This window comes from Dipodomys ordii, unplaced genomic scaffold, assembly GCF_000151885.1.
Source record: "Dipodomys ordii isolate 6190 unplaced genomic scaffold, Dord_2.0 Scaffold55, whole genome shotgun sequence".
Lineage (NCBI taxonomy): Eukaryota > Metazoa > Chordata > Mammalia > Rodentia > Heteromyidae > Dipodomys > Dipodomys ordii.
In genome coordinates, this window is record NW_012267271.1 from 7,744,162 (window position 1) to 7,756,575 (window position 12,414).

At 46.5% G+C, this 12,414-nt stretch overlaps 1 protein-coding gene across 1 annotated transcript in view; it reads right to left on the reverse strand.

The window, feature by feature from the left end:
* Window positions 1–12,414, reverse strand: part of Ddx31 (DEAD (Asp-Glu-Ala-Asp) box polypeptide 31) — a 70,092-nt gene that overhangs the window by 42,441 nt on the left and 15,237 nt on the right. The window contains exons 8-14 of the mRNA XM_013021296.1: window positions 10,971–11,012; window positions 9,902–9,966; window positions 7,565–7,684; window positions 7,330–7,436; window positions 6,005–6,240; window positions 4,912–5,091; window positions 740–799 (exon numbers count right to left, since the gene is read on the reverse strand). Of these exons, the coding sequence (XP_012876750.1) occupies window positions 740–799; window positions 4,912–5,091; window positions 6,005–6,240; window positions 7,330–7,436; window positions 7,565–7,684; window positions 9,902–9,966; window positions 10,971–11,012 (810 nt within the window). The remainder of the gene's footprint in view (window positions 1–739; window positions 800–4,911; window positions 5,092–6,004; window positions 6,241–7,329; window positions 7,437–7,564; window positions 7,685–9,901; window positions 9,967–10,970; window positions 11,013–12,414) is intronic.

Consider the following 12,414-nt stretch of genomic DNA (forward strand, 5'->3'; position numbering starts at 1 on the left):
GGGACAGCGCCCAGGCCCAGAGTTCAAGCCCCATAACTGACCAAAAAAAAAAAAAAAAAGTAGCTATGTTAAATGAGGCATTCAGATAGCTAAGTCTTTGTCTCTGAGGTTTCGTTATTACATATACAGGAGCATCTCCAATAACCCCTCCGGTTCAGGCTGCACAGGCAGAGAAGATATTCTAACCTGGGGAGGGGAGGCAACAGTGGCGATGGGAAGACCACTGGAGGGTGAGCTTTCAGTCTTGAAAGAGCACCAGAGATGTGCAAGGTTGGCGCTGTGCTGCTGAAGCTGCAAAGCAAGATGAACTGGTCCTGAAAACTGCAGGGCAAATGACACTTTCACCTAATACAAACAGATACTCCAGTGCAGCTACCATCCTTTAGGGTGAGCAGAGGCAAGCAGGGTCATTTTGTAGTGGAAAGACTTTCTCAGCTCTAATTACTCCCGATAGCTGTAATTTACAAGTTTTTGGTGGCTAGAAACTGCTAAGATTCACACCTTTTCAGACTAACAGCTGCCACTATTAGTGAGCAAATTGCCAAGTCTTCTGCAGTGGCAGCCAGCTCTGGGTGGCAGGCAGGTGACAAGCCAGAGGTGTGGAGAAATCAGCCACACCACTAGCCCCTAATATTCCAGCTCTCTGGGGGGGCTGGACACAGAACAGTCAAGAAACTGAACATGACAACCACCATTACAGAAACCAACCTTCAGGTGGAGCAGAGTGACGGACACATACCGTGCAGAGGAGGACACCTGTTTTGGCATGGGAAAATTCCTGAAACACTGCTGTTCTCTCCTGCAAAAACAAGGTGAAAAAAGGTCTTACAGACTGAGACAAACTCCAGCACGGTAGGCTTAGATTTCCATGGCTTTTCTGCTTTTCTATTGCAGTACCTGCTTTCAGGCATAGAGTAGCCTGACAGGAAATAGGAAAAAGCAGATTCTACCATGTTCTGTAATGTCTCTGTGCTCACGGATGGACCCTGGAGATAACGGTGAAGAAACCGAGTTCTCATGGTAGCAAGTTTCAACCATTCATTGTAGGGTGAGGCACCTTGCTCACAAACAGCTCATAAGATGAGCAGGGGACCAAGGCCCCATTATCATAAATGATTGAGAGGAACGAAGAAGCATCAACTGTTTTCTTACAGGGCAAAATTTTTGGTTGTTTTTTTTGGGGGTCTGGTCATGGGGCCTGAACTCTGGGCCTGGGCGCTGTCCCTCAGCTCTTCAGCTCAAGGCTAGTGCTCTACCATTTGAGCCACAGCGCCACTTCCGGCTTTATTCTTTTTGCTTATGTGGTGCTGACGAACCCAGGGCCTCATGCATACAAGGCAAGCACTCTACCACTGAGCCACCTTCCCAGCCCAAAACTTTTGTTTTTTAAAATTATTTTTATTATTTATTTTGTGCCAGTACTGGGGTTTGAACTCAGGGTTTGAGCACTGTCCCTTAGCTTCTTTGCTTAAGGCTGGTGCTCTATTACTTGAGCTATACCTCTATTTCCAGCTTTTTGCTAGTTAATTGGAGGTAAGAGTCTCATGGGCTGTTCTGCCTGGGACGGCTTTGAACAGTGGTCCTCGGATCTCAGACTTCTGAGTAGTTAGAATTATAGGCAGGAGCCACTAGTACCCTGCTATAAACTTATTAAAAAAAACTGAATGAAACTCTATATAGCCAATTTATTAAAATGACATTCAGTTGTAGAAAAAGTAGACTTCAGCTCAAGGCTAGTGCTCTACCACTTGAGCCACAGCGCCACTTCCGGTTTTCTGGTGGTTTATTGGAGATAAGAGTCTCTGCCCCGGCTGGCTTTGAACTGCCATCCTCAAATCTCAGCCTCCTGAACATTTGTTCTAGTAATGTACTTTTTATTATCTATTAATTGAACACAAGCACCTTTTTTTCTTTCTGTTTTTGTTTTAGTTGGTTGTGGGGCCTGAACTTGGCCTAGGCACTGTTCCTGAGCTCTTCAGCTCAAGGATAGTGCTTTACCACTTGAACCACGGTGCCACTTCCAGCTTTTTCTGCTTATGTGGTGCTGAGGAATTGAACCTAGGGCCTCATGCATGCAAGGCATGCGCTCTACCACTGAGCCACCTTCCCAGCCCCACAAGCACCTTTTCATGCCAATAACTATCCAAAGATCATAGCACCCTGTGGTGAAATAAAATGGAGTTTAACTGTGCTATCACATCAGTGACCAATGTCCTCCTACTAGCAACTGATCTTGTCTACAATCTCTCCCTATTACAACCAGTGCTGAGACAAGCATCTGGTACCAGTCCTGAGGCTTGAACTTGAGGCCTAGGCACTGTTACTGAGCTTGCTTTCTCTTTTCTCAAGGCGAGTGCTCTACCACTTGAGCCACAGTTCTATTTCTGGCTTTTTTGGGCAGGTGGGTGGGAAGGTTAATTGGAGGTAAGAGTCTCACAGACTTTCCTGTCTGGGCTAGCTTTAAACCATGAACCTGGGTTATCCCTGAGCTTCTTTCACTCAAGCGAATGCTGTACCACTTGAGCCACAGAGCTACTTCCGGCTTTTTTTTTTTTTTGGAGTAGTTTAATGGAGATATGAGTCTCATGGAGGTTTTTGCCCGGTCCTGAGTAGCTAGGATTACAGGTGAGAGCTACCAGCACCCAGCTCATTACGTTTACGGCTAACACGCTACCACTTTGAGCCCAATATCACTTCCAGTTTTCTAGGGATTAATTGGAGTTGAGTATCATGGACTTTCCTGCCTGGACTGGCTCTGAGCTTTGATCCTCAGATCTCAGCCTCCTGAGTAGTTGGGATTACAGGGGGAGCCACTGGTGCCTGGCTCCTATGTACATTTTTCCTTGTTTCCTGGCCAGATAGCACTGAGTGTGCTTATCACAGCACTCCCAGCAATGGAAGACCCGTCAGCAAACAGAACCAAATGATTAAAAGTTGGAAAAACATAAAAAGTGAGGTCTCTCCTTCCACTCAGGCACAGCCCACTCCTTGGACATCTTTTTTGTCTCTCACATGTTATCTGTCATATGACTGGAAGCCCCCACCACCTAGATTAATGGACTGGACAGAGACAGAGTTACCACTGATCTTTACCAACAGCTTGCTTTTCACACTGAACTGTCCAGCCCTTAGGTGACCCTGTGAGAAGTATTCTCATTTTCACTTTCTGGGCACACGTCAGACATGGGCAATGGTTTCACTGCAGTCTGAGAAGACACGTACCCGTGGTACTCACATGCAAGGACAGGCAGGGATGCTATTTTCTGCCTTCCCTCCAAGCTCATGAGGCGGCGGCGGTGAAGGCTAAATGCTAATATTGCTAAACCATGAAAAAGCTACATTATTCCTAGGAGATTAAAAAAATAAAAATTCAACCTAATAATAACAGCACCTACCACTGAGTCTATGGTGCACGCGAGGCCTTACACCAAGGGCTGTGTCTGCAACACAACCCCAGGACTACAGTATCACTATTGCTTCCACTTTAGAGACGTGGCAACAGAGGTTCAGAGAGGCTCAATGCTCTTCTGAGGTCCCACAGTCAGTCAATGACAGTGAAGACTAGAAATAAGCAGCCTGTCCCACAGGGCACACCTGCAGCAGGCCATGTCAGCATCATCACCATGAGATCCCATAGCCAGACCACCCTTTCCATGATCTAGTAACAGTTCTAGGCTTCCCAGTCCATGCAAGCTCCATCATCCTCAGACCTGTCCTGAACAATGACTCAGGTGATGAAACCAGGGGCCAGGAATGTGGCTCAATGGTAGAGTGCTTGCCTAGCATCCATAAAGACTGGGTTCAATTCCTTAGTGCCACATACACAGAAAAAGTTGGAAGTGGTGCTGTGGCATAAGTGTAGAGCTCTAGCTTTGAGCACAGAGAGGCTCAGGGACAGACCTAGGCCCTGAATTCAAGCCCAGGACTGGCCCCCCAAAAAGAATGAAACCAACAAATTCAGGTGGATCAGGGAGTTGAAGGAAAAAGCCATCAAATGAAATTTTCTTCCATGGAGCTGGGAGCAAACCAGCTGTAATCAGGAGTGACAGAAGGCAAGGTCACCTTCACTTCCGTAGTTTCTAAAACCAAGGAAGAAAAGCAAGAAGGGCTGGACACGTTTACAAACAGTTCAGACACGACTGTCTTTTTTTGCTTTAAAAGAGCTGGTCCAGTCTATCTTCCTCCGATTTCTGGTTTTCTTCCATTCTTTCTAGTTTTGCGTGCTGCTGGGTAACCTCTCTTTGAGGACAAGGTGGCTATTTCCAAGCTGCTGATCCTTCCTTTCCAAGTTCCAGCAGGGCTCCGCACCGCCATATTCCACCCTGTCCCCTCAACGGATGGCCTCATTAAGAGCCATGGAATGAGACTCGTAGGCAAATACTAAAAAGGAGGTGGAAGGGGTTCTCTTCCTCACAAACACAAACCTTCCTGTGCCCAGAAAGAACTGGACCTGGAGCCCGCTGGTGCGCAGCGCCCTCTCCCAACCCAAAGTGCTCCGAGTGCAGCGCTGTGTCTTGTTGACAATGACAGCAGTCGCGCTCAGCAGTACCATATGGGATCCACAATTTAGCTCCATTAATGCTCTTAATTTGAAGACATCAAGCCCTAATTACACACTGGGTACTAAAAAGGCAAAACCCTTCCCTGGTGCCAGCTACTTAGTGGTACTGTTGCCGTAACAGCTGGCTGAGGTAGACGCAGGCCAGGCTGGGCCTGTGAGCTCTCAGGTGGAAGAGGCCGGCTCCAGAGCAGGAGAACCGGGAACAATAGGACCCCATCCACCCGGCGGGGGATTCTACTGGTTCCCTCCATGTTTGGCTAGTTCTCCCTGGTCGGTGGAGTGTGTGAGGGACACAGGGAGTGCCGAGCGCGGAGGGAGGCCCACCGCCACATGGGGAGGGGAGTGCTCACCTCCTGCTCCATGTTGCCGTGCAGCCGTAGGAATTTTAATCTCGAGGAGGCAGATGGCAACCGCCGTGATGCCGCCGGGGCCCCCGAGCGGCCGAGCAGGGTGCGGAGGAAGAGGCTGTAGTGGAACTCCACCAGCTCGCAGCTCGAGAAAAAGACAATCATCTTCTGGTCCTTTTCAAACTGTACCAATACAAAGGGGAAAAGCAAGCAGACCATTTTAAGCTGGTGTGACTCCAAAATGAGTTCTTTCTCGAAAATACATGTTCACATGCCCTGATTTGGAGACACGGGTGACACAGCTTTGAATTATTAAAAAGAAGAGTAACATCGATACTCCACTGTACAAACACCGCAGGAAAGGAAAGAGACATGGTTCTAACCTCAAAGAGAAAACCGAATGTCCTCTAGGCGCAGCCCTGCCTTAGCTCTGTCCTTTATCCGCTCTGGGCTTGTTAGCTGGAATGGTGCTGGGTGCGGCCCTTTGCAGAAGCAATGCATCTTGAAGCTTCACCTCCAGGCCCCACAACTTACCATCTTTCCACATGACCACACCCTGTCTCATGAATCTGGTACGCACAAACACCAATATTGGGATCTGTCAAGAATACCAAGCAGGGGCTGGGAAGGTGGCTCAGTGGTAGAGTGCTTGCCTTGCATGCATAAGGCCCTGGATTCGATTCCTCAGCACCAGATAAGCAGAAAAAGCCGGAAATGGCACTGTGGCTCAAGTGGGAGAGTGCTCGCCTTGAGCTGAAGAGCTGAGGAACAGCGCCCAGGCCCAGAGTTCAGGATCCATGACTGACAACAACAAAAACAAAAACAAAAAAAGAATGCCGGGAGAAACCCCTGCACTTGTCTCCCTTCCTGCACACTCCCACTGCCTCAGTTAACCTTCCCGAGAACAGTCTCAAGGGCTGTATTTATGTCAGATGTCTAGTTCAACACTGTGACTATCCTGGCCCACAGATGCTCTTTGGTAATTCTGGAGCTTCTAATTAAATGGTTATATATTAATGCCTGCATCCATGGGCTCAAGAGTTAGAACACACGTGTCTGTTCCTTGGGTCAGGCCAGGTCTAGGCAGCAGTCCTACCTTGCATTTCTGTAGAACAAAGGCCGCCAGACAGACCAGCCGCAGCTTGCTGGGAACCAGCATCACATACTGCTCGAGGCTCTCGGGTATGGCGAAGCTGCCCTGTCCATCACGCGTCTGTGGAGGGATGGCTTCAGGGGCCACTTTGCCCTCTCCCTTACACTGCTCATGGCTTTTATCCAGGACAGAAATATTGACTGGATTGTGCAAGCTGATGTCAGCTAGCCGTGCTACACCTTGGGTAACAAGTAAAATGAACAAAGGAAGTTGGTCACACATGCATACTGCTACAGCACCCACCCAGGTGGAATGTAAGAATAGCCAAGCATGTATGTGCTCTGCTGCCACACTAGTGAAGAACACAGCCTAATGAAACTCGTCCATGGGAGACCAAAGGATGTCCATCCAAAAGAATATCCGAACCTGTGCATGCCTACCTTTACCCTCCAGAAGAATGTTCTGGTCAAGTTACAAAAAACTTGAACTAAAATGGCTTCATTACAGGCTTCTGACACAGGCCTTCCCAGGGCCTTCATTCTGTGGCCTGGTAAACCAAGCCAGCCACACAGAAGGCCGTGGAAGTGTGCATGCAGTCTACCCAATGACCTGCACAGGGCGAGTTGGTTAAGTGGAATGGTTTTCCAAGCCTTTATCTTCCCATCCAGAGAACAGCTAAGAATTTCCATGTCCTGAGTGTGGGAGTCAGAAAGCAGCCAAGCCACGCTTCCAATGAGGAGCAAAGCACACATGGAAAGGAGCCCTCACCCTGAGAGCCAGGGCTCTCGTCCTCCGAGCCTGTCCTCCTCTGCACCCTTGTGTGCACAGCAGCAGCAGGGTTCTACCTGTGGTGGCTCCGTATCTGGGTCTGGCCTCCTCCCTTCCCAGGCCCTGGGGAACACATTCTAGGAGTGCATGAGGGTGGCAAGGAAGGCAAGAGAGTACAAACAGTCCCCATAGACACCTGTTCCCCTCCCTCCCCCAGACTGAGCAGAGGTCACTGCTGCCAATCAGCTCTTCCTGGGTCCTCCCTTCTTAAGAACAAAGCAGGACAGGCACTGGTGGCTCACACTATAATCTTAGCTACTCAGGAGGCTGAGGTCCGAGGACAGAGTTCAAAGCCAGCCCAGGTAAGTGCATGAGGCTATGATTTCCAATAAATCACCAAAATGCTGAAAGTGGAACTGTGGCTCAAGTGGGAGGGTGCCAGTTTTGAGTGCAAAAAGCTAAGGGAAAACATCCAGGCCTTGAGTTCAGGCCCTAGCACTGGCACCCATGCACGCACACATGCGCACACACACACACAGAGGAAAGCATGTCTTCGTCACCTTCTGTGAGTGTGGCTGACAGTAAGACGTTCTGCCGCTTCTGGCACTCCGCATTGACAGCATTGAGTATTACTGTGATGTCCTTCTCAAACCCCAAATCCAAGAGCCTGTAATTTTGAGAAAAGAACTGTAACCTACACAAAGAATCAATATGATGCTAAGGGCTATAGCGGGTGCCACCAAGATGGAGGACACAGCCTTTTCTCTACCTGCCCTGCCCCCAGATAACCTTCACCTGTCCGCTTCATCCAAAATCAGCCACTGGATCCGGCTAAAATGAATGTTCTTTGTGGATTTGATATGATCCACTAGACGTCCAGGAGTTGAGATAAGGATATTTATTCCTTTTCGGAGTCTGTTTAAAATGATATCAGAGGAGGTAAATCAACCAGGGCTACAGAAAACATAGAAAAAAGGCAAAAGAGACAAAGTCATTCTTCATATAACCTAAAGTCAGAGCAAACATAGGGACAGTTGATAAGAAGATACACCTCAGCTTGATTCCCTCTCAGAATGAAATTAAGATCTCAAATTAGAGCAAAAAGACAAAACTTTGGAAGGGATGAACTATATAACTCAATGTTCTTCTTCAGACTCATAGATGCTCTATAGAATGTTTTTAGATAAATGGCCAATTAGCCAGACTTCTGTGCCAGGGAACTTCCTACCATAGTGAGCTAATCTACATAGTGTGTTAGAATTGTTAGAATGCTTTTCCTTCCTCTTTCTCTTCCTCTTTTTTTCCCCTTTGTTGTAGTACACTTGAGCCATGCTTCTACCTCTGATTTTTGCTGATTATTTTGGATAGGGCCTAGCAATTTTTTTTGCCTAGGGTGGTCATGAGCAATAATCCTCCAGATCTCAGCCTCCTGAGTAGTTAGGAATAGAGGGAGTGAACCACTGGCAACTGCCTAGAATCTTTTTCTTATACTAAGCCCTGTAGGTAACTTCCACAAAATGGACATAAGCTTTGTCCCATAGACTATGGACAGTAAGTCTAATTTCTTATTTCTCCAACAACCATATCCTATTATTCTATAGTAAAAGACAGAATGAAAATTTTAGCTGGGGGGGCTGGGAAGGTGGCTCAGTGGTAGAGTGCTTGCTTTGCATGTATGATGCCCTGAGTTTGATTCCTCAGCACCACATAAGCAGAAAAGGCCAGAAGTGGTGCTGTGGCTCAAGTGGTATAGTGCTAGTCTTGAGTTGAAGGGCTGAGGGACAGCGCCCAGGCCCAGAGTTCAAGCCCCACGACTGGCCAAAAAAAAAAAAAAAAATTAGCTGGATGCATTTTCTTGTTTTCTTTCCAGTAACCTACAGTCATGTCTACGTTGCACCAATGGAAGAAAGGATAAAGGGACTATGCAAATCACACAGGAACCTTTGAGGGGAAGAGCTTTGACCCCTTTGTTTCTGCTGGCATGAAACTAAATGGCTGGAGCTTCAGCAACTATCCAAGAGTAAAAGGTAAACTTCTAAATGGAAGCCTCCCATGGGGGTATGAGAAGATGGACAACCTGACAAGATGGGTTCTGACGCTGGGCACGGTGCCAGCCTGGCCTGCCCTCTGACAGCTTGAATGTGAAAGCAAACCATCTACATTGTTTTGCCACCTTTCCACTGTTTTATTTACAGCTGAATTGATCTAACCAATAAGTAATTTTTTTTGTCTTTGCGTGTGTGTGTGTGTGTGTGTGTGTGTGTGTGTGTGTGTGAGTCCTGGGGCTTGAACTCTGTACCTGGGCACTGTCCTTCACCACTTCTGGCCTTTTCTGCTTATGTGGTACTGAGGAATGGAATCCAAGGCCTCATGCACTCAAGGCAAGCATTTTACCACTGCCAACTTCCCAGCTCCAATAAGTGTTCTTTTTTGTTTTGTTTTTTGTCGGTTGTGGGGCTTGAACTCTGGGATTGTGTGCTGTTCCTACACTTTCAGCTCAAGGCAAGCACCCTACCACTTGAGCCACAGCGCCACTTCCAGTTTTCTAGTGTTTTATTGACGATAAGAGTCTCATGGACTTTTCTGCCTGGGCTGGCTTTGAACTGAGATCCTCAGATCTCAGCCTCCTGAGTAGCTAGGATGACACGCGTGAGCCACAGGCACCCAGCTCTCCAATAAGTGTTTTTAAAAAAGTATACAGACAGTTTGGGATCTGGGGGTGACAATTTCTAACAACACCCACTGAAGTCCCAATTTGCAATTGGCAATCAATGTGTTCACCACATTGCTAAGTGCTATGGAAGTTCATGATCTCATTTCTGGAAACAAAATTCAAATGCCTAGTGGACGCAAGAGTCACACCTAGAATGCAAACTGAACCAAGGCACCTGCAGGGGACCAGGAGTGGGAGGGAGAAGGAACCAGCATGGTGACAAGGACATCAGAGACAATCTGCCTGTAGGTTCTTCAGTATTTCAAAAAGCAGAATGGCTAGACATGAGCACTCCCTGCTGCTGTGGCTGGGAGCAGTAGACACAGAGGTGCTCAGGACTGTCTCCACGTGTGGAGGCCACACCTTGCAGGGCAGGAAGGTTGGATTCTAAGAGGAATGAACAACAAACAGACTCTTACCGGGCCTTTTCTGATTTCCTCTTTTCTCCACCCATCAACACTCCAGGCACAATCCAGGTAAAAGGCTGCAGAAAAACCACACACCAAATTCAAACAAAGACAGACAGTCAAAGAGAAACTGACGTTCCTAGTCCTTCAGCAGGCAGGAGGACACATGTGCCCACTGCTGGAGACACTATGGTACAGACAAAGCTCCTGGCACTGCTTGGTGTATAGTTTCATCAGTTGTAGCTGAGACTGTAACTTTGTAATTGCTTTCCACACTGTCAGAGACAAATGTGAGCTTTTAAAAGGATCTAAGTAGCAAGCTCTCTAGCTTTTTCTCCTGAAATCCACCTAGAAAATAAATTTCACTAAACCCACTGCCTTGGAGAAGTATTATTTAGATAAAATCTAGTCATATAACTAGGGCACTAGTGGCTCACACCTGTAATTGTAGCTACTCTGGAAGCTGAGGTCTGAGGATCACAGTTCAAAGCCAGCCCAGGTAAGAAAGTCAAAGACACTCTTATTTCCAATTAATCACAGAAAAACTGGAAGTGGTACTGTAGCTTAGGTGGTAGAGTGCTTGCCTGGACCAAAAGGAGCTTAGGGACAGTACCCACACCCAGAATTCAAGGCCCAAGAGTAGGGGGAAAAAAAAAATCTAAGGGTATAATCTTTACCCTGTCCCCAATAAGAGAATAGATCAATCCAAGATCTAATTTGGTGGTTGGCAATCCGTGATGCCACAACCTTCTCTGTCTTCTTTCTTAAATCCTACTTGCAGCTTTTTATTACTTTCCATGGATCACCTGAGGGATGGACCCACAAATCTCTGACTATGATTAGCAGATTATAGGACTTGAAGCTCCAAGAAACACTGGTAATTTAGCTAAGCTAGAAATCAATAGTTACTAAGGTTTAGATCAGTAAAAACCAACACACTTATATCTTCAGAAAGCAGAGACATGAGAAGAGAAAAGTAAGAATTCCTATTTCTTTGAAAATAAAGAGTGCCTTATATTAGGTCTTTCCTCCAAATGTCAAAGAAAGAAAAATATAAAACTGACCTCATGGCTTTTCTTACCTTAAGCAGTTTCTGGACAATATCAAAGCTTTGTAGAGCCAGCTGTAAATATTAAAAAGTATAGTGATGAACAGGGACACCTATACCTTTTTTTTTTTTTTTACTCTAAATAATTAGGATTTAAACTTGGACCTCAAGTTACAACTTAAGAAAAATAATGCACAGAATCTACACAGAAAATTATCTTGGCTCTGCAACCTGCCTGTTTAGGGAACGAGGGTAAAGACAGCAGATCTATTCCTTGGACATGTACAAAAATAGTGTTTTGTGCTCCCTCTGCTGGCTCAAATTCCCAGAGTGTCACACAGAAGTTCAAGTCAGCAGTGCACAAAGGTAGAAGAAAACAGTCGGCTTAAATTTAGCTTTCCTCAGAAAAGAATGTAGCATGCATAATACATGCAGACAGCATGCTTTAAGGTGCCAGACTGCCTCCTGAGACTATGTTATAGCTTACTTGAAGACTGGTCAATAACCCTAAAATTTACACCCCCAAGTTTACAAAACCTAAACAAACCCAGCCAGCCTAATGAAAACCAGAGAAAGTGAAAATCAGTAGATCATAACCATTCACCACCAAAAAAGCCTCTACAGAACACTATTGTCCAAGCAAAGAGACTCAATTTGCACGTGTGGACTATGCATGGAGCAGCTCAGTAAAGGAAGACCCTTGGTGTGCTGGCTCCTTCCTGGGCTTGGGCAGGCAAAAAGGCTGGCCGGGAACTTCCACCTCTTGTGACCAATTCTCCGCAAGGAGGTTATGAACATCTGATAGAGTAAACAGACGCCCTAATCGAAAATACTCCTGTGGGCAAATATCAGAGATTTCTACTGAGAAAGAAGAAATCTATCAACAAGCTTAACTAGTACGAATAATTTAAGGGGAAAAAAAGAGTAGCAGTAGCTGCTTAAAAAAAAAAAGTGGGCTGGGAATGTGGCTTAGTGGTAGAGTGCTTGTCTCACATGCATGAAGCCCTGGGTTTGATTCCTCAGTCACATATACAGAAAAAGCTGGAAGTAGTGCTGTGGCTCAAGGGCTAGAGTGCTAGCCTTGAACAAAAGGAGTTCAAGGACAGTGCCCAGGCCCTAAGTTCAAGTCCCCAGGACTGGCAAAAAAAAAAAAAGTTTCTTTTCAGAGCCAACTGATTTTGGTTCTGAATTACTTCATTTTTTTTCTTTTTCTTTGTGGCACTAGAGTTTCAACTCCGGACCTTGTACTTGGAAGGCAGATAGGCTTACAATCAAGTCACACTTTCAGTCTACAAATTTTAAAATGCAAAATTGCAATTCTTTTTTTTTTTCCGGTCGTGGGGCTTGAACTCTGGGCTTGGGTGCTGTCCTGAGCTCTTCAGCTCAAGGCGAGCGCTCTACCGCTTGAGCCACAGCGCCACTTCCAGTTTTCTAGTGGTTTATTGGAGATAAGAATCTCACGGGGGCTGGGAAGGTG